At 38.6% G+C, this 20519-nt stretch overlaps 1 protein-coding gene across 2 annotated transcripts in view; it reads right to left on the reverse strand.

Annotated features, from left to right (window-relative positions):
• Positions 1-19385, reverse strand: part of Aass (aminoadipate-semialdehyde synthase) — a 50523-nt gene extending 31138 nt beyond the window's left edge. The window contains exons 1-11 of one of the 2 annotated variants that reach the window (XM_069996649.1): positions 19278-19384; positions 15096-15320; positions 12440-12616; positions 9478-9562; positions 6878-6945; positions 6623-6769; positions 5662-5740; positions 5418-5545; positions 2793-2941; positions 548-670; positions 84-195 (exon numbers count right to left, since the gene is read on the reverse strand). In XM_069996649.1, the coding sequence (XP_069852750.1) occupies positions 84-195; positions 548-670; positions 2793-2941; positions 5418-5545; positions 5662-5740; positions 6623-6769; positions 6878-6945; positions 9478-9562; positions 12440-12616; positions 15096-15305 (1278 nt within the window). In that variant the 5' untranslated portion in view covers positions 15306-15320; positions 19278-19384. Of the gene's footprint in view, positions 1-83; positions 196-547; positions 671-2792; positions 2942-5417; positions 5546-5661; positions 5741-6622; positions 6770-6877; positions 6946-9477; positions 9563-12439; positions 12617-15095; positions 15321-19277 lie in introns of both variants that reach the window. The other variant, XM_069996650.1, reaches the window with a different exon arrangement.
• Positions 19386-20519: the final 1134 nt, after the last annotated feature.

Raw genomic sequence — 20519 nt, forward strand, 5'->3', positions numbered from 1 at the left:
ACAAAAGACCAGAACATTCATAAGCTCATTCCATAACTCTACCAAGGGCTCAGAATTCTTGTGGTATCTACAAATCTCCTTACCATTTCTTCAACGTAAGGGTAAAGCATGTCTCCAAAGTATTCTGTAGCTTCAATCGGAAGCTGTGCTGGCAAATTGTCAATGGAACACATCAAAATCCCAGAGCCTTCAACACTAGGAAAAGCACACACTTTATTCTGATGCTCAGCCGGTCATTGGTAAGCTCCAATTTTTCCCAGATGTAAACTCCATTCTACTTGTTTCACTAACCACTTACGGTCTTAATGCAAGGGTACGTAAGACTATAAGCAAGATTTTTCTTATGAATCTTTTTCCCCTCTTAAAGCAACCCATCTCCCATTTAGCAATAGTACACATATATTTAAACGTTTACATTTCTATGTGGTTTGTCTAACAAAATTTTAAAAATATGTTTGAGTAGTTACTCCGAGGTTTTTATAGTTTCATAAAGAAGTAAAGTATCAAGTACTTGATCTTTAAGTCATTGCAGCTTTAACAGACTCACCTGTCATGAATGATATGCTGGTCTGCATCATACATGCAAAAAGGATGTTCTATTGTTGTGCACTCAGTCATAAAATCTATAGATCCACCTGTGTCCGCTGATATGTCACATATTGCTACAAGTCTAAAAATGACATTGGTATTTAAATGAGACCTCTGAAGCTTTCAACAGGGTTACCATTGACAAAACATGAAAGATAGTTGGAATAATTTTCAATGTTGAATACCAAGTATTTCCCAAGCTTCTGAACACTTTTTCCTGTAGTTCAGTCTTCAAGAGTTGTTCTGGGGTACAGAGAACCTTTCCAGTATGAGTTTTAGTCTCCATAGAAAAAGAAAGGAAAAGAAAGAAGAGGAGAGGAAGGGAGAGGAAGAGAGAGCTAGAAGGAGAAAAGAAAGAATTAGAAACAAAGGGGAAAATCTTTTTCCTAAACAAATAATCCACAACAACATGGGTTAAGTTAACCTAGTTAACCATCTGTAAATAGCTCACAGAGGTCCAACTACTCTACTTTGTGCTTAGTACAGTCATCCCTCAATATTGTGGATTACACATCTGGGGATTCAATTGAGACTCAAAACCATTTGTGGGAAAAAAAGTATCTGCATAAATATGTACTCATTTCTTGTCTTTGTCATTATTCCCTAAACAAGAAAGCCAGCATGAGAACTATTTAGTTTGTTTTCTTTCATTAAATACAGTAGTTAGTCCAGAGAGACTTAGAAGTCATATAGGAGAGGTACCTGAGTTCTACGCAAATACTACATTATTTTGTATAAGGGATTGAGTACAGTTATTGGCATCCACAGGGGTCCCAGGTACAGTCTCCCATGGACATGAAGGACAGATGACTGTGCTGCATGATTTTATAGTTCATGACATGCAAATGTCTAGAATTAGAAAGAAAAAGTCTCAGTCTAGCATTCAAAAGCTTTCAGAGGTTGGCTGTGATTTTTCTGTCCAATCTGCAAATACCAAAAGCCTAAACAATGGTATACTAGGCCTAGATTGTCCTTTTTCGTAAGTCACATGGTAGATGGGCAGGTCCACGTTTAGCAAGCATACATTGTACCACTTGAAGCTTTTGTTCTCCTTGTACTCCCTTCTAAGACTTTTCTCAGTGTCAGCTGCTAGGCCAGTACTTCGGGAGACAATCATCTATGGTCCTGAAATGATTATTAATGTGCCTTCAAGGTTGTAGCTTTTTGTTTGATTGTTTGTTTCAGATAAGACTGTCCAAGGAAACAAAATGAATCCACCAGAATCCCCAAGTCATAATGACCCACATTTTAGGTTTTCCTAAAGTAAACTTTACTCATAACAATATCAAATTTTCCACCCAAAGGCATTCCCATTTCACCATTTTTTGGACATGCAATGAATGAAGGAGCCTGACTTCCAAGAGCATTTTCAGGAAGGGGCCACTTCACCATATCATGATGAGACTTTCCTCAATGAATATATATACACTTCCTCAATAAAAGCTCCCTGCTTTCTTTTCTTAGACAGTTACTACTATGAAAGTACCCTCTACTTAATATAATATATAATACATAATTATATAATATATAATCCTTGTAGTAACGATATTTTATTTACTCTTTTACTTTTCTGGTTGTGCTTTTGGCTTTGCACTCACCAGATAAACTCACTGTGTTCAAGGAAAAATGTTCCCACTTTCTTTAAAGCTCCTGTGTTTCTGTTCTTCCTATTTTCCCCTTGGCATTGGCCTGGTGCCAGCTACATGCCTGAGAGAGCTAACATCCATTAGCTTAGTAGAATACCAGACACACAAGATATTCCACAATTTTTACTCATTCATTCCTTTACTCATTCAACATGTAATAATTATTTGAATGTCTATTCTATATCAAGCAACATATCCAGAACTTGTCGCTATGATAAATATGATCTCAATGTTTAAAGAGTTTAAACTCTAGTAGTAGAGAGAAAAAGCAGGAACACAGGAAAACAAGGGATCATGAGTTGAGAAAAGGCAACCGAGTAATAGGTGAGATAAAAAAAAATGGGAAGGGGAAGCAAGAGAGGAGTTCTCTGAGGAGTTAGCTTTGGAGCTCTATGTGGTGTCACAGAAGTCAGAAGAGACTTTCAACCAGAGAGGGTTAACTGCCAGAGGTCCAGCTAGTCACTAACAGTCAAGTTCTCAGCTATATGGAATTACATTCTTGGATTGCCCAGAAATATTACTGGTAAAAACTGCCATTTGTGTGCAGCAAACCCTTACCTGTGTGGTAATGTGGGGCAGCCTTCAACAGTAACAATGGAAGACTTGACAGGAGCCAGTAGACTTTGAGCATCATGCCGGGTTAGTAAGCGAGGGGTATTTTGTTCCCAATAAATACCATTGATTAAACAAGTTGTATAGGGTGCAATCTGGAAACCAAGATCAACATCCAACAAAAAAAGAGAGAATGTTTTAAAAGAGAATTTGTTCAGGTTCATTACAAATAATGTTGCTTCTAATGAGTGTTTTTATTGTTCAGGTCAATGGCATCCATTGAAACAAACAAAAAGAAAAAAGAAAAAAGAAAACAAAAATCCAGCCCTCTCCCTAGATCCATGTACAATTATACTATAGAAAAATTTGGGCATAATAAATATCTTAATACTTTTTATACATTATGCAATGCATAGAAAAAAGAAAGAAAAGTCACTGAATCATGTGACCCAGAACTCTACTTCCATTTCATCTAGAAATAGAGTATGATCTAAATCATATCACCTCAGCTTCTCTCAGCTCTGCTTTTCTTACCTGCTTGATAGAAATAATGTATACCCTAATCCTCAAAAGAATGTTGTAAAGACTAATGAAAACATTTGTAAGCTCCATGGAGAAGTGTGCAATATTAGAAATTTTAGAGTACTTCCAATCAATAGTCCTTCCACAAACAAGCATGAAAGAAGGAATAAAAATTTTCTAGATTCAAAATTTTTCATAATTTTTCATAATCATCTCAGTCATGGCCAAGATGAAGACAAGAGTTCTTCTCCATAACATGCTATATGTACCAAAAGAGCTGAACTTCACATCAAAAGCTAAAGGTGCTATGTTGTTCAAACATACTTAAAAATTACTCAAAGCATTCCTTTTCAAAATGAACACATGCATTTTGGTTGTGTTTTAATTTTCAGCTTGTTGGTTTATTTTAAGAAAGGGTACTACATGACTACTAACTATAAAACATACAAATAAATTGATTTTTTCCCAAGATAAGGCCAATGTGTCTCCATGAGAAAGACTTGATTTGAAATGTCTTTTCCATACAAGGGGCATAGCTCTGTGTTAATAAATATAGCCACACTATTTTTTTTTTGATCCGGTAGTGGGGCCTCAACACTAGGCCTGGGCGCTGTCCCTCAGCTCTTCAGCTCAAGGCTAGCGCTCTACCACTTGAGCCAAAACGCCATTTCCGACTTTTTTTTTTCTGCTTATGTGGTACTGAGGAATCCAACCCAGGGCCTCATGCATGCAAGGCAAGCGCTCTACCACTGAGCCACCTTCCCAGCCCTAGCCACACTATTTTAACCTCGATCTTTAGTCAATCACATGGATTTCAAGATAGGTATCTACTTTATTTGGATATTGACTGTACCTCATAGTTGTATGTGTTAGAGGCGTGGTTTCCAGCCTATGGCATTATTATTTGGAGGTGGTGGGACCTTTAAGAGGCAGAGCCTAGTGAGAAGACTTTAAGTAACTGGAGATCCATATTTCTTATGCCTCTCTCTGCTCCAAATTAAGATGCTAGTGCTTACAGTCCTCAATGATTACCACCCCCCAGCCCCAAAAATGAAGCTGTCCCATCTTTGACTTCAGCCTCCAAAAACTGAATTAAATAAATCTTTTCTCTTTGAAATGTAACTTCCCTCAGGTTATTTTGTTGTTGTAATGCAAAGCTAATGAATTGCTGGAAGTGGAGATTGTTACTATTTAAACCTGAGCAAACCGGGCTCTGGTGGTTCATGCCTGTAATCCTAGCTACTCAGGAGGCTGAAATCTGAGGATCACAGTTCAAAGTCAGCCCAGGCAGGAAAGTCTTTGAGATTCTTATCTCCAATAAACCACTAGAAAACCCAAAGTGGTGCTATGGCCCAAGCTCCCCTTGAGCTGAAGAGCACAAGGACAGTGCCGAGAGTTCAAGCCCCACAACCAACAAAAAACAAACAAACAAAATCTGAGCATCTTTGGAACATATTGATGGATCAAGACTGGAAGAGTTTGGAGAATGGGCTAGAGAATGCTAAGAGCAAACCTTATAGATATTACTCTATGCCAACAGTGCTAACTAGTCTAGGACAATACAAAAAGCAATCCACAGGTTCATACAGATCTGAAGTAGAAACAGAAAAAGTGACAAAATGGCACACCCACAGAAGTCATCAAAACCACCAGGCAAGTTTGGCATCAATGACTCATACCTACAACCCTAGCTAATCAAGAGGCTGAGATCTAAGAATAGCAATTTGATATTGTCCCAGGCAAGAAAGTCTGTGAGACTCTAATTAATTAATTACTCTCTAATTCACCAGCAAAAAGTTGGGAGTGGAAGTGTAGTTAAACTGACATAGTGTCAGTCTTGAGAAAAAAATCTAAGGGACAGTGCCCAGATCCTGAGTTCAGGCCCCTATATAAGCTAAATTTTTTTTAATTAAAAAAAAAAAAACCTCACTAAGCAAAGGCCTCTCCAACTACCAGTAAAAGTAACAGCATCAAGAAACCCAAAGGACTTTCAACAAACTGACATGAAGAACTGACAATAGTATACATAGTCATAATTTCTCTCCTTGAAGATAGCCTTGCTGCAGTGAAATTTAAGCAACCAAGCAAAAAGCTGAATAGGATACTCACATCAGTATTAAAACGACTTATGTAGCGCTCTGGATGTTTGTCATACTCCACAGGATCAAACACACCATCTGTTTTTCTGACAAGATGATGATGTCGGCTTAACACAGTCCCATATACTTTTCTGAGGTCTTGCCGAGAAAGAAATTATTACAGTACATGACAAATGAGAACAATTTATGGTGATAAAATATTATAACAAGAGACCAAGATTAATAAGAAGTATGGTTTTTTTCCCACCCTTTACCTCCAGTTTGGGAAACTTCTTTTAATTCATGGGGCTCCACATATTCACAGGGTAGCTCATTGAAGATTTCTTGGGCTCCCTGTAAACAATGCAGGAGTGAAACACTAAAAGTCAATGGGAAAAGAGACAACACGGCTTTCAGCACAGATACCAATTTTTACCCTGACCTATAAGTAGGACTATATTGCAGAAGCACAGATAATCTTCTTACTCATAGCCTGCAAGCAAGCTTTGGTTCCAGTTCCAAAAGCATGCACTGGAAGCATATTTTTTATTTTTTACTTAAGCTACTGAGAACAGAAACAAGAGTGTTTAGAAATATGAGTACAAGACAAGTCCTGTTTATTTCTTGGCCCATTCCAGAAATTTCAAATGAGAAATCTCTATTTCCTACAGAAGAAAATGCCTACATCAAAATATAATACTGATATGTTTCATGTGCACAATATTTTCATTAAATATCTATTTTAATTATAACTTTCTCTGGACGATTACAAAAGCACCTTTGAAACCACTCGAGAAGGAAGTATTAATTCCAGTCTTATTCTTCTTAGTGACTTTTTGGTAAAATTCCAAGAAGTCTTGAAAATATATATATTCTGGAGTCACTTTCATACTTTGTGAATATCTCCGTGATGAAGGAAGACCAGACCAGCCTATAAACAAGGCATTTCACCTTAAACAATGAGTTGTTTCAAGTAAGGAAAGAAGGGAAGAAAGGAAGGAGGGAAGAAAGAAAGTAAGGAGGGTGGATAAACATTCAATGACTCTGATAGCTTGGAAAACAGCTAAAAGCAATTAAAATATTTGGACCATTACTGCTCTTTTGTAAAAGAAATAATACATAGGTAATTAAGGTACCAAAACTAAAATGCCCATTCATTCTATTTGAAATATCTACACAATGCCCACACCTCCAGAATTTCAGATTGCTTTACAAAAAGAAAGAGATGAAACTTGCCTTTGATACATTACCAGTCCCTGTGAACACAAATGTTAAGGGCCCGATTGACTTTGGCATTAGACCCAGAGATATTTCATAACCAGCATCTCGGACAGCTTGAACGGCCTGACTGCTATTCCTGTAGTTATGAGCCATACCAAGATGCTGAAAGAAGTACATATAATTCAAGTTAGTCTACTGGCAGTGATAGTTTTCTATTCTAAAAGTGTGGTATGGATTTTCAAATAAGTAGATAGTAGAAACATGTCTCACCATGAAAGGTGTATGATGTCCCAGAGCAAGAAGCCTTAAACCCATTCCATGTAAAATATTGATCATCCCTATTGTAGAATCAAACAAAAAAAGAGTATTAATTAAGTAAAATAGAATATCAATATACTTTTGACCCTGATAGAAGGGTATGATGTCTTTTGTTAATCTCTCCACCTTGCAATAATTTACACCAATAAAGTATATAGTTTGTTTATTACATGTATGTATATAAGTATTATATATACACATACACACATATATATGGCATTACTGGAGATCAAACTTGGGCAATTCCTCCAGTTCTTTTGCTTTCAGTTTGTTTTACAGATAGTCTTTGGACTATGATCCTCCTATGTCTTGTCTTCTAAGATTGCAGGTATGGGCCACCATGCCCAGTTTTAAAGTGCATTGCTTAATAACTATTACCAAATACTAATGCTTACGTTACCACAAACATAATTTCTTATCACAGACAACCACTGAGATTTCTGTCTGAATAGGTTTTTCTACTATTGCATATAAATGAATATATGCATATATTCTTTTGTTTTGTTCTTTTCTTTTTTTATTATTGTGGAAATACCATACAGAGGGGTTACAATCACATGGGCAAGATAGTAAGTAAATTTCTTATCAAGCATTGTTGCCACCTCCTTTGTTTGTGTGTCTTCTTTCATCCTGCATAATGTTTTTGAGATTTACATCAATGCTTTATTTCTTTTCATTGTTGAAGAGTTTTTTTGGGGGGGGAGTCTGGTCATGGGGCCTGAACTCTGGGGCCTGGGTGCTGTCCCTCAGCTCTTCAGCTCAAGACTAGCGCTTCTACCACTTGAGCCATAGCGCCACTTCTGGCTTTTTTCTTTTTGCTTATGTGGTGCTGAGGAATCGAACCCAGGGCCTCATGCATGCAAGGCAAGTGCTCTACCACTGAGCCACCTTCCCAGCCCCTGTTGAAGAGTTTTTATTTTATTGCTATACCATAATTTATTTACTTCTCTCTAGACAGACATTTTTGTTGTTCCCTTAATATTATGAATGAAACTGTTATAAAGATTGAATAAAATTATAAAACACTGCATTTATTTGGTAAACACATAGGAATAGAATTTGTTCTGCATACTGAAGCAAATTTGTTATTCATTCTTATAGTTGTTTTGGTCATTTGTATCTTTCAAAATTTGTCTAGTTCATCAAGGTTATCAAACATAATGGCCAACTTTGAATATTTTTGCCTTTTTAATATTCATAAGATTTATAACTTCCCTTCATGTATTCCTTTTCTGCAAATAGTGTCTTCCTTATTTCTTTTATCAATCTACCTACATGTTTGATCAACTGAACTTTGCACACTTCTAATTTCTCTTTCTCTTTTGTTTGCTTAAATAGTTTTTAATCAGTCATCAAATCCCTGCTTCTGAGTCACTATTTTAAGGAGGTGTTTCCAGCATTCAAGTCGAGTTCAATACTCTTTCTACAGTAATGAGTACTGACATTGTATTTGTGTGTTTCCTTGCCTGAATGCTTCTTTAAGAACAACATCCTAATCACTGGTGTGATGCTAATACTGAATGTGGTGACTTTTGAGTTAATCATTTCATTGTAATGTATTTATATCTTCCAGATAAAACACTTGTCTGAGTGAATCCCAAAGGGCCTAGGTAGGACTCATAGTGGGCTATTCTCCCTACCACGTCTTCCTTGCTGAGAAACTTATCTTTCTATTAATTTAATAGAATGGATTTGTGTGTTGGGTGAGAAAAGATAGGAATTGGAGGTCAAAATAAGAAAAAAAAGTTGGCTTTAAGTGAAAAGGATTTAGTAAGTTTGAAATAGGGCATGATAATAGGTTAGCATTTGTAGGATTTTCAGAAATTATTCATTTCTAAAAATATAAAATACGTTGATCTTTTTCCAAAATTTTTTAGCAAGAATATTTTGCAACAGGGAAGGTTGTTAGTAAATAGTGTCCTAAGATTCCAAATAATCTAAATAATGTACAATGGGTTGTATTTTTTGAGAGCAACAATGAGTCTAATCTTATGGGTAGAGGCAGACTGGACAAGATGACATAACAGTGCCGCAGTCACAGTGAGGAGGCTTCCATTTACATAACAAGGCCGAACAAACAACGTTCAACTCATGAACTTTCATCTTAGACCTTCAAGTTATCTACGCTGAGGCTAAGCCATCACATGTTCTGGCATTTCCAAATAAAGAAGGTTCAAACTACGAGCTAGGACACAAATCAAGCAGAAATTTTTCTCCAGCTTGCAGATCTTGTCCTTTCTAAAAGGTTCTCCAGTTAGTTCCTGCCCCTGTACTTCTCCAAAGGGAAAGAAGACCACACAACTGATCTGCCCCTGTAGCTTTAAAAGAGAATCATCTGCAAAGCCAGAGCCTGCTCATCAATGTTATCCTTTTCTCTGCTTTTTCTTTTCCATGTTTATAGCCACATATTTAACCATTTTTCTTCTTCCTCTATTCTTCTTATATTACCCAGCCTTCAGCACACTCTTTCATTTTACAAGCACAGAAAACAGACAACATAGTTATTCTGCAAGAAAGCTTAGAAAGTGAAGTACAATCCCTGTCATTCTTACCTGCCACACCTGCCCACTGTCCAAAGGCCACTACACGGATTCCTCTGTGATCCACCATTTTCTCATAATCAATAAGTCGGATATTCTGAGAGGGAGGGTAAAAAATTAATAATGGCTCAGCCAGACCCCCTAAGCTCAATTTTGATGAATAAAGCACAAATACAAACAAGTAAGTGATATATCATGACTTGCTAACAAGTTCTCATCAGGTGTAACATGAACTATATATTCACCAACCAGTTGTAGATTTGTAATAGAATGGTGCTAGAATGTGCTAATACCCATTGATGGTAAATAGTGAGATAGTCATAGCAGAATTTCCTTTCTTTTCAGTTTCAATAAAACCTGCTCAGCATCATCTGCAAGTATTTCTGTGGTCCCACCCATCCTCACCATCTTCTGTCTGGTGCCAAAGCAAACAGATCCCACCTGATATTAATCACTGGGGGCAAACTTCAACAATTTTCTATATCCTCAGGGCCACTCTTCTGGAACTATTAACTCTTTCCTGCACCATCCCTGTTTATACGGCTCTTCAGTCATTCTAATACTCCCACATCTCTTCTCCCTGAAAATGGTAACACCTCTCAAGGTCAGACATCTTTCTCATTTCCACCCCTTTCCAAGCTTCCACTTTCTCCATCTTTTTATAGGTAAGCTTCTTCATTCAACTAATTTAATTAAACTGTTCACGCTGCATACATTTCTCTTCCTCACCTTTGCTGAAATCACATTCTTTTTCCTCTTGGAGAAACCTTAAACATGTATGCTTAAATGCTATTGATACATTGAAATTATAGAATGTCTTCTACACTCACTTTATTTCTTCAAAGATCCTACTATTTGAGGTTGGGACACAGAACCCATGAGTCATATGTTCAAGATGCCCAGGTCTGATCCCTATCACTAAAAAACAAAATCTTGGGGGCTTTTTTCATGGTTATGAACTTAAGAACAATTCTAACTCAGAATAATTGGTTACAAATTGCTGCCAAAAAGCAGCCCTGCTGGGTTTGTTTTCATTAATTTTCTTGTAATGAGCAAAATTCATATAGCAAGAAGATCTCTAAAGTACTATTTAACAAGTTGATTGGCCTAAGGTGGAGTATTCTCCTGGTAATATGATTTTCATTAATTGCTTCTGAATCTCTTCTTCAGAAACATTGCAAATTGATGACTGCTTGGGTCTAGTGGATTTAGAATTAATAAGACAGTATTCTATTCTCCCATAGAAAATACATTTTATCCATTGTTTGCGAACTCCCCTATGCTCTTCCTGATTCTCAGACACTGTTCTGCTTCGTGTGATCACATCCCTACTCCAGGATGTGGACTATGGATGAATTTCCTTGTTCAGCAATCCCCTACACTCATCCAGTCTCATGACTGTCACACTATCTACTCTCTTACAGAGACCACAGGATTTGACAGGAGTTGCCTTCTTGTGCTGCAGACTCATATCCAGCAGCTCACTGGGCTTCTCCCCTCCCTTCCTATGGGCACATTAAACCTCAGACTACTCTTCTTACGGGAGCAGCATCTCAGTCTATGGCAGCCCTTCTAATCGCTCAGGCTCTCGGCCTTAGTCATTGTTCACTCTTTTCAAACTCCACTTTCAGGTCAGCAGTGACTGTTGTATGATTCACCTCCAGACATCCAGGATTCTCTGTGTGTCCCAGGTTCCACATCCATCACCCATGTGTATGACCCCTGATTTGTGGCCTCGAGTCTAGAATGTTGGTTGTCTTCTGATTCATTTCGGTCCCTCCCCCACTTCCACCTGCCAACTATACCTATCCACATGGTTGCTTTTGTATACAATTGGTTCTAACTGCCCACTCACAAAGCCCCTCCGGCCTTTGCATCCTCATTCTCTCTGCTTGGAAGACTCTTGGTAGACAGATGTGTCTCAACCGCCTTCAGAATTTTTGTTCAAATTCTACCTTGCCATGAAGCCTCCCTGACTTACCCCATCTTATCTATTCTAGAAGTTTTACCTCCCCGAGTGGCTCACATTATTTTCACCATTTCCCAGACTTCCGGGTGACATATGAAATGTCTTTTCTGCTAGGGTGAAAACTCTCTGAAAACAGGGACAGTTCCAATCTGCTTTTTTTTTTTCATTGTAGTTTCTCAGCAGATATTTGCTGAAAGAACATTCTGTATTTTAAGTTGCTGTTAGTGATCTCATAGTATCTCTATCTCACAAAAATACATTGTGGTTAATAAATATCATTTTAAAAGCTTCTTTAAGTCAATTCTGGCACCACAGACCTGTGTAACCTCAGTCATCTAGATTCATCTGAAAGATATGGTATTAGATCACTAATCCCTGTGATCACAGATTGATTATTACAGATAACAGTTCTTCTCAGCTCTAAAATTCCACTTGGTAGTATCTATCCAGTCATCCTGGTAGATGGGTAAGTGTTGGAGGAAAAAGCAATCCCAGAACACAAAAGGATGAAATAGAAACTAGGCACTGGTGGCTCATACTTGTAATCCTAGTAACTCAGGAGGCTGAGATATAAAGATCACAGTTAGAAGCCAGCCCAGCCAGAATGTCTATGAAATTCTTATCTCCAATTAACCACCACACCAAAAAGCCAGAAATGGAGCTGTGGCTCAACTGGTAGAGCACTAACTTTGAGCTAAAAAGCTCAAGGAGAGTGACCAGGTCAGGAGTTCAAGTCCCAGGACTGGCACACACACACACACACACACACACACACACACACACACACACACACACACACACACACACACAGATGAAATATATCTGATTTTATTACAAACTCCAAACCTGCAGAGGAAGAGCAGAGCCATTTAGGTTCTTCCTCTGATGTCCTCTCTCCTAAGAAGTGAGCAATATATCATGTTTTCTAGATAATGAATAAGATCTAAACTCTAATATAAACATATTTTTCTATATTAATAGTTATTAATACTGGTTGTCAATTACCTGTTTTAGAACCTCATCCAACAAGCTCATATTGGCCTCCTGTGCTTTTATTGTGTGAGAGAAGAATGCATATGTTTTCTTGGACATCAATTTTTCCTCTGGAGGCCTTTTAACTCCTAAAATCAGACAAGCTTCAGATATATCCTCTTGAAGAATGCCTCCAGCTTTGACATATTCCTGGGAATGCAATTTTGGTTAGAATTATTTCCCTGACTTATGGTATGCATGATTTTTCTAATAAAAATGTAGTAAATAACACCACAAATCTTTTGAAAGAATTAAATGTGTATAGATTAGAACAAATAATTGAAAAGCTACTTTCAATATTTATACCCCTTGGCTAAAGGTAAATCTATTATATTTGACTTGTGTAGCAAAAATTTACAAAATTTAGTACCTATCCCTATTTAAGAACAAATTATAGTTTGACCACAAACCTTGTGGTTTTCATATATTTAGAGAATCTGTATTTCATGTTAACAGTACACTAAAACATTAAATTTCAGATAATTTATTTTGTTGGTCATGGGACTTGAACTCAGACTTGATCAGATAATATTTTTAATAGATAGGATATAACTCCAAGTCTATTTTTACTTTATTTTGGAGGTTTCTCAATTAGCACATTTTACTGTTCTAATCTATGCAGTGGAGTGTGCTAGGAATCAGATGATAAGACTCAAAGAAAGACAGACAAGATCTTAAGGAGCTCATATAGAAAGATATCACAGCCAACAAATAAAGCCAAGTTCAAAAGTGTATTATGATCAGAAGAATCTGAGTGACATATTAGTCTAATATATATTGAGATACTTATCAGGTAGAACAGGAAAGGAAGTAGAGAAATTGATTGCTAAAGGTGAGATGGGATGTGGAGAGATAAGAGATGGAAAGTGTAAGGTGGTAATTTCAGCAGGAAGCATAGCTGGCATGTGGAAGAAGGAAAGGAGGGACATGTTTAAAGCATATGGATACATCAAACTAGAAAAGTAGACTGAACTGGGCGCCGGTGGCTCACACCTGTAATCCTAGCTACTCAGGAGACTGAAATCTGTGGGTCATAGTTCAAAACCAGCCTGAAAAGTCCGTGAGACTCTTATTTCCAATAAACCACTAGAAAATCGGAAGTGGCGCTGTGGCTTACACAGTAAAGTGCTTGCCTTGAGCTGAAGAGTGCAGGGAGAATGCTCAGGCCCAGAGTTCAAGCCCCATGGCCAACAACAACAAAAAAGAAAGAAAGAAAGAAAGAAAAGAAAAGAAAAGTAGACTGAATAGCATTGTGGCTAATATGGTTCTGTTTGCAAGTGAATTGCAATAATAATAGTTGATACTTGATCACAAATTTCTGTGTTTTAAAATAAGCTCTTTGCATAAATTATCTCATTTAATTCTTGCAAAACACCTATGAGGTAGGTATAATTTTGTTAATAGGGAATCTGAAGCTCATGTGTTTAACCAAGAGGGCATAGTAAGTACATGAAAGAAAGATATAGTCATATAAGATTTTTAAATCAAAGAGTTGCATAGCTCTGGGAGAATTTTTTTAAAAAACCACCTATAGTACCACCACTTAAATGAAATAAATTTAGTTAAAAATTTACTTCCAAGGAAAGCATAGATGAATAGACATGATTAACACATAATTTCTATCTGGTTTCTTTGAAAATAGTCTATTTGCTCATTTATAGTAGATTGGTTAAATAAACCATGGTAAACATATACAATGCATTGTTTATCATATAGTCACTGAACAGAATGAAACAAATCTGTATGAACTGAAATGGAACAATTTCCAGGATATGTGGTTGGCTGACCAAAGTTAGGAACTGACATATACATAGATATATGTGTATATACAAGTTTTATATATACATACATATATATGTGCATGTAGTTATATAAGAATGTACATATACACTCAGATTAGAGTATCTATATTTTTATATATGAGTATATACTCATATACTCTCATATATATGTTTACATATGCTTTTTACTCAATATACAAAGTACAAAAGTATATATATGATACATACCTTTATGTAGAAGAATAGGGAAAGTAAGAACATACATACAAATACTTACATGGGTATTTCTTTGCAAAAGAAATAGTAAGTTTTAGTCAAAAACTCAAGAAACCTTTCAGTCAGAAATGAAGATATAAGAGATTGGGTAAAAGCAAGACAAATCTCTAAAATTTGAAAGTTTCATTGGGTAAAGGCAAGACAAATCTCTAAAATTTGAAAGTGCTATACTTACTTGAAAAATCAAATATCAAAAGAGATTAATAGCAAACATATTTGAACCTATGTGTATATAATTTCTCAAAGTGGCTGTCAAGAAACACCTTCAGGATAAATTCTACCCAAGAAAACATCCTTGGGTGCAAAAAATGTTGTTGTAATTGACCTTTGTCTTCCTAGACCCAGAAGTAGGGTGCAAATAGAGAAAAGGACTGAAAGACAGCAATTTCTCAAAGCAGTCCTTTAACCCTTACCTCGAGGCAAAAAAAAAAAAATAGAATGGATTGAAAATAACTTTCAAAGAAATCATATCAAAGCGACACCGGCTCATTTCATTTTCACTCCACGACTCCTTCCTTGTCATAAACAAGTTCATTTTCCTCACACTTATTTTAAAAGCTGGAAACGGTCACCTTGTCGTGAATGGCCCGCCGGTTGGAGGGCTGAATCAAGACCTTGTATCCCAGGTTGGTGATACCCTTGATGTGCTTGGGGGCCAGCGGTGCCCTCCTTTCCCAGGCGTTCACGTCCTCGCGCCGCAGCGCCATCACAGCTTTGTGGTGGAGGCCTCTGGAGAGGCTGGCCCTCAGCCTGATCAGGTTGGTTCTGTGGACTTGCCACATCTTGCAATCTGGTCACTGTGAAGACAATATGTGACAGTCGGACAACAAAGGGTGGAAGGGCTCACACAACAGTTCTGGTCTCCTTAGAAATCTGCTGTAAAATACAACCAACCCCATGATCATAGATATGAGATGCACAGGAGGACAGGAAAATCTTCATATGACATGCACCTTTACCCAAACAAACCCAAGTTTCCAAAAATGAGATCACTCAATTCCAAAACATAGGGTAAGTCTGGTGACATCCAACAGTAATTACAAGATCTGCACAGCTTATTAGAGATGTTTTACCAAACGTGTACTCAGCACAAACATGTGAGACAGTCAAAGTACTTATGCAAGGCCAGATTGACAACAGAAAGAAGCCTTTACAGATAAAGTTTCAGCTTTGAAGGCATGAATCTTGAAAGTGTTCACAAGGTGTACATGATTCTTCATTACCTAGTGCCCATGGGCCTTCAGGTTCATCTCTGACCATTTCTTAAACACGAGCTACTCAGAGTGTTCTGCCAACTCGTGTTCGTCATCAGTGAACTGTTTATTTAATGTTCAGCAATAAGATGGGAGCACGGACAGAAAGGAGACGTGTGTAAACCTCCATCTCACACACACGTTTCTCTAGTATTTTACTGTCTGAATTTTACAAAACTGCTACTTCTCAACAGAGTACAAATTTAAGAAAACTTATCAACAAACTGCACCTCTTCTTTCAACCCAGCTGTTAGAAGGTAAGAAAGGAAGGCCCTAAACTACCTCGGTTCCATCTACCACCCTCTCACTGCGATCCTTCCTTTCCTTGCTCTACAGGTACTCACCACCCCCCTCCTGGGCTCCATATCCATTCCTCATCCACTGCCTGACTCCACCAGATCTCCAACTGTGATTCTAGTATAATTCCACTCATTCAGTCAGTGCAAACGTATTTACAAATAGCTTACTCTGTGTCTTATACAGAGTATATTTCATATAGATGTTAAGTATAAGTAAGTCTAACTATATTTATTCCATCCTATCGCTCTTCAAATGGTTCCATATATTGTATAGCCAAACGCCACTGCAGATGACAATCTGCAGTGTTCTTTGGGTGTGCAAACTTAGTTCGCTTTGTGAAGATGGAATCAACATACAGGGACTGTGTGTCCTCTAGAAATTCTCTACTCAGGATTTCACTCCTTCTAGAAATTTCTTGCCCATTACTGCTAGTGTATTGCAAATTTTATAAAACACATCTACTACATCAGAGAGCATTATTAGCATTCAGATGGCAAGGTTTGACCAAATATTAATGCTCACAAATCTATTTCCTGGAGGCCAACTACTTCTTGCTTCCTATATATGTTAAATTTATAAGATATATCACAATCAAATCAGAGAACAAAGCAAACAGCAAAATATCCAGCTAAGAAAACGTTTGTAAGAAATCCAAGAAGAGACAAAGTGCACCCAGCATCCAGGAGCCTAGTGACTTAAGCTGGAAGATCAAAGTTCAAAGCCAGTTTGAGCAGAAAGGTCAATGAAACAAGATCTACAAAATAATCACTGAAAAGCCTGACTGGAGGCATGGCTCAATTAGTAGACTACAACCAGACCAATCTTCAGACCCTGAATGCAAACTCCAACACTGCGAAAAAGAAAAAAATAAGTGCTTATAGGAAAACGTTGCTATTCTATACTTTAATTTTTGCTTTATTCATGCTATTCGGTACACTGAAGACAATATTAAACCTAAGCCCAAGACCATAACATTTTGTTTCACCACAGTCAAAGAATAACTAGTAATGTTCTATGGAACTTAAATCTCTTGGCTCTTAAAAAAAACCAATTCAAACTATACACACCCAGAGCCAGTATTTCTGCAGGACACTACATCTTCTATGCCAAGTAGCACTTTAGAGCTCTAAAGAAGTCATGTGTTTGGATAAATTAGCCCCTCCTTTGCCAGCTCAAGATGAATGTATAGCCATAGCCACTCCTCATTCAGTTACAGTCCTTTCTCCTCACCCCCTGGTGTGGATGGGGATGGAGGCAGCAGGACACACATACACATACTCACACACACACACACACACACACACACACACACACACACACACTAAAATATGCCTATTTGAAAAGATAGCTTGAGAAAGACAGCTTTGAATAGACAGGGACTGAACTTGTCGGATTCACTTTTATTTCCATTTTTTGCAAGGAATTCTAAAATCATAAATCCATGTAAATTTCATTTTTTAAACAAATGTTAACAACAGTTGCCACTATGTCAAGCCCTTTATAGATCCTGTCTCATGTCCTTCTTCCAGAGAGAGAGACAGAGACAGAAACAGAGAGACCAAGCAATCTAAAATAAGTAGTTACTCTGAATAGTGCCATTTTACAAATGAACTGAGTTAGTCTTAGCGAATAGGTTACTTTTAAGCAAAGCAGGATTCCTAGGTTAATACTTAACACCTGGGATTTTCTCTACTTTGCCAAAGCTCACACAGATCTGTATCATGTAGCCTGACACAAACTTTTCATCCAGCCAGCTGCTTGTTTCAGAAAAAAAAAGACCTCAGATCCATATGACATCAACAATCATCATAAATTATCAGCATCAATTCTCTCCTCTGCATACCATGCCTCTCTTTGACCTCTTTTTCTGGGTTGCACTGAAAAGAATCTTCCTTGAGTCCTTGCCAAAGAAAATTTGAGATTTCTTGGAGTTAAAAAAAAAAAAAGAGATGTGATTGTAACAGACTTTACTTTTAATATCCTTGTGAACCTTGAAACTTGGTCTCAGCATAAAACTTTCGGAACTATGTGAGCCAGTTCAGTGTTAGAATGCCTCCCCAGCATGGGAAGAGAATAAATAAATAAATAAATAAATAAATAAATAAATAAATAAATAAATAAATAAATAAATAAATAAATAAGAGAAGTAATTGAATGTTGAGACCCAGATGGACGGAGCTGTTTGTTTGGTTAGAAAGTATTGAAAAGCGCCGTGGAGGTCAAAGACCATTCATTCCTCGACATAAATTTCACATTCCAAATCACAGCTACACCTTCCTTATTCCCAAAATATTTTTTTATTTTTTTATTTATTTTATTTTATTTTATTTGTGAACATATTGTACATGGGCAGCCAAAATATTTTTTTTAACTTCATCCATGTTCGATTACTGAACTTCCTTCTCTCTTCTCTATCTTCTCCCTCTTCATCTCCCTACTTTTGTTCCCCTCCCCCCCAACATTCTATCCCTTCTTCTGAAAATCCCTGTCAGGACTGGTCAGAACTGGTGGGCCCCGTTCAATCAAGCTGATTGAGTGCATGACCCGTCCTGGAGTGCGTGCCCACAGCATCCCCACATAGATGATCTAAGGGTCCCGATTTCAAGAGATCTGATACCCAACGTTCCCAACTCTCACGGACAGCACTTGCCAGCTGGGTTTGGCTCAGAATAACCAGCCCTAGCTGTCCCTCCGCGTGGAAAGTTTCTCAGCAGAGTTCTACTAAGTGACTAGGCGTGGGGGAGGGGGTCAGAAACTTGTCCTGCCAAACTGTCAACCACCGTCTGTAGACAGTTAACCCACAGAAGCACGCACGCCACGCAAGAACTAATCGGGTGTTTGTTCTGCAACTTCCACAAGAATCCTTCCCCCCCCCATCCCACAACAGAAAGACAGAAAAGAAAGAAACTTTCATCACCATCCCTCTTCCTTCCCATCAGAAATGCAGGGGTTCGCGGACTGCTCCCCCTCCTTGTACCCAAGTTAGGTGCTGGCTGCAGCCCCCCCTCGTTCCCCCACCCTCTCCCCGCCCCCCAGTCCCCACCCCCACCGCGATCGCCCGGCAGGGCCGGCGCCCCGAGGCTCCTCCTGGCCACCAGCTGGTGACCCACTTCGACCTCCCAGAGCATCTTCCAGTCTGAGACACCCCACCTCCTCTCACCCTCGTCGGCTCCTTCCTTCCCCCTACACGCCCTAGCTCACCGAGTCGGAGCTGGACGCTCACTAGTTCCCTGCGTCCTGAGCTCCGGAGTCAGGACCCCGCCGGCTTCAAATTCCCTGCTGAAATTGGGCTGGGGGAGGGGGAGGAAAGGAGGAGGAGGTGTTTGCTCAGCTTCCGAGGAGGGCACGCCTCTTCTCCCCGCAGCCAATCAGTGGCAGCCTGAAGGGAACAGCCTCCTCCTCCGCCAATCAGCGGCTCTTCCAGGTACTAGGTCAAGCCCTGCCCCTGCCCCTCCCCTATAGCCCAGCAGCCTTTCAGATCTCTGACCCGTGCCTTCAGCTCCGGGCCCGCGTCCCACCGGGATCGTTTTTATTGACCAGGTTCCTAACTGCCTGTGACAGGAGGCAGGCGGGGACCGAGAAGGAGAAAAAGAGCCGACTCAAACAAGTCGTTTAAGGATTCAGGTGGACCTGTTGCAACAATGAGAAGTACAAAATGTCATGTCAAAACCAGCTTTACAATGTCGGTGTGGGGGGGGAGGGGGGTATAATTGGGTGGGGGGAGGGGGGTAAAATTGGGTGGGGGGAGGGGGGAGGCGGGGAAGGGAAGTGAAGGGTAAACAAAGGAGGAGGCTGCAATGCTTGGTAAGAAATGTATGCATTATCCTGCCCATGTAATTGTAGCCCCTCTGTACAGTATGTTCTCAAATAAAATAAAATACAATTTAAAAAAAAAAGAGTTGTGCACATTGCGTGAGGGAAAAAAGACAGTTACGAGAGCATGTGTCTTCTGTGATACGTCGTTTTCAGAGCAATTTCACGTAACTTTATATTCTTTACACAAACATCGGTTTTTATACCACCTGTAATCCACCCACAATAATTGGTGGTTCTTCTTCTAAACAGAACTTTCTTGTAGACAGAAAGCAACATTTCAAATATACGAAACAAGTAGTTTAGGAAAGACAAGATTTTACATAGCTATTAACTACTGTCGCCTAACTCCCAGGTTATTCTGGAAATGAGGCATACCTTCTCTATCTTCAAAGCATGTAAAATTCATTCAGGTGATAGCAGAAGATGAACCACCCACAGACAGGTCTCAATTGTGGGTGGAGATAGTGAAATCCCAGAATTATTGTTCCACCACCACCATAACCAGCACAGGAAGCAGACAACATCAGTTCTGTTCTTAGGTTTGAAACTCTTCCTGGAGGGGGCGGGGAATGCAAGAAAATTCCAAACCTGATGTTTCTAGGCTCACTTTTTTTTTTTTTTTAATGT

The sequence above is a fragment of the Dipodomys merriami genome, unplaced genomic scaffold (genome assembly GCF_024711535.1).
Source record: "Dipodomys merriami isolate MVZ:Mamm:240054 unplaced genomic scaffold, mDipMer1.0.p SCAF_5, whole genome shotgun sequence".
Classification (NCBI taxonomy): domain Eukaryota; kingdom Metazoa; phylum Chordata; class Mammalia; order Rodentia; family Heteromyidae; genus Dipodomys; species Dipodomys merriami.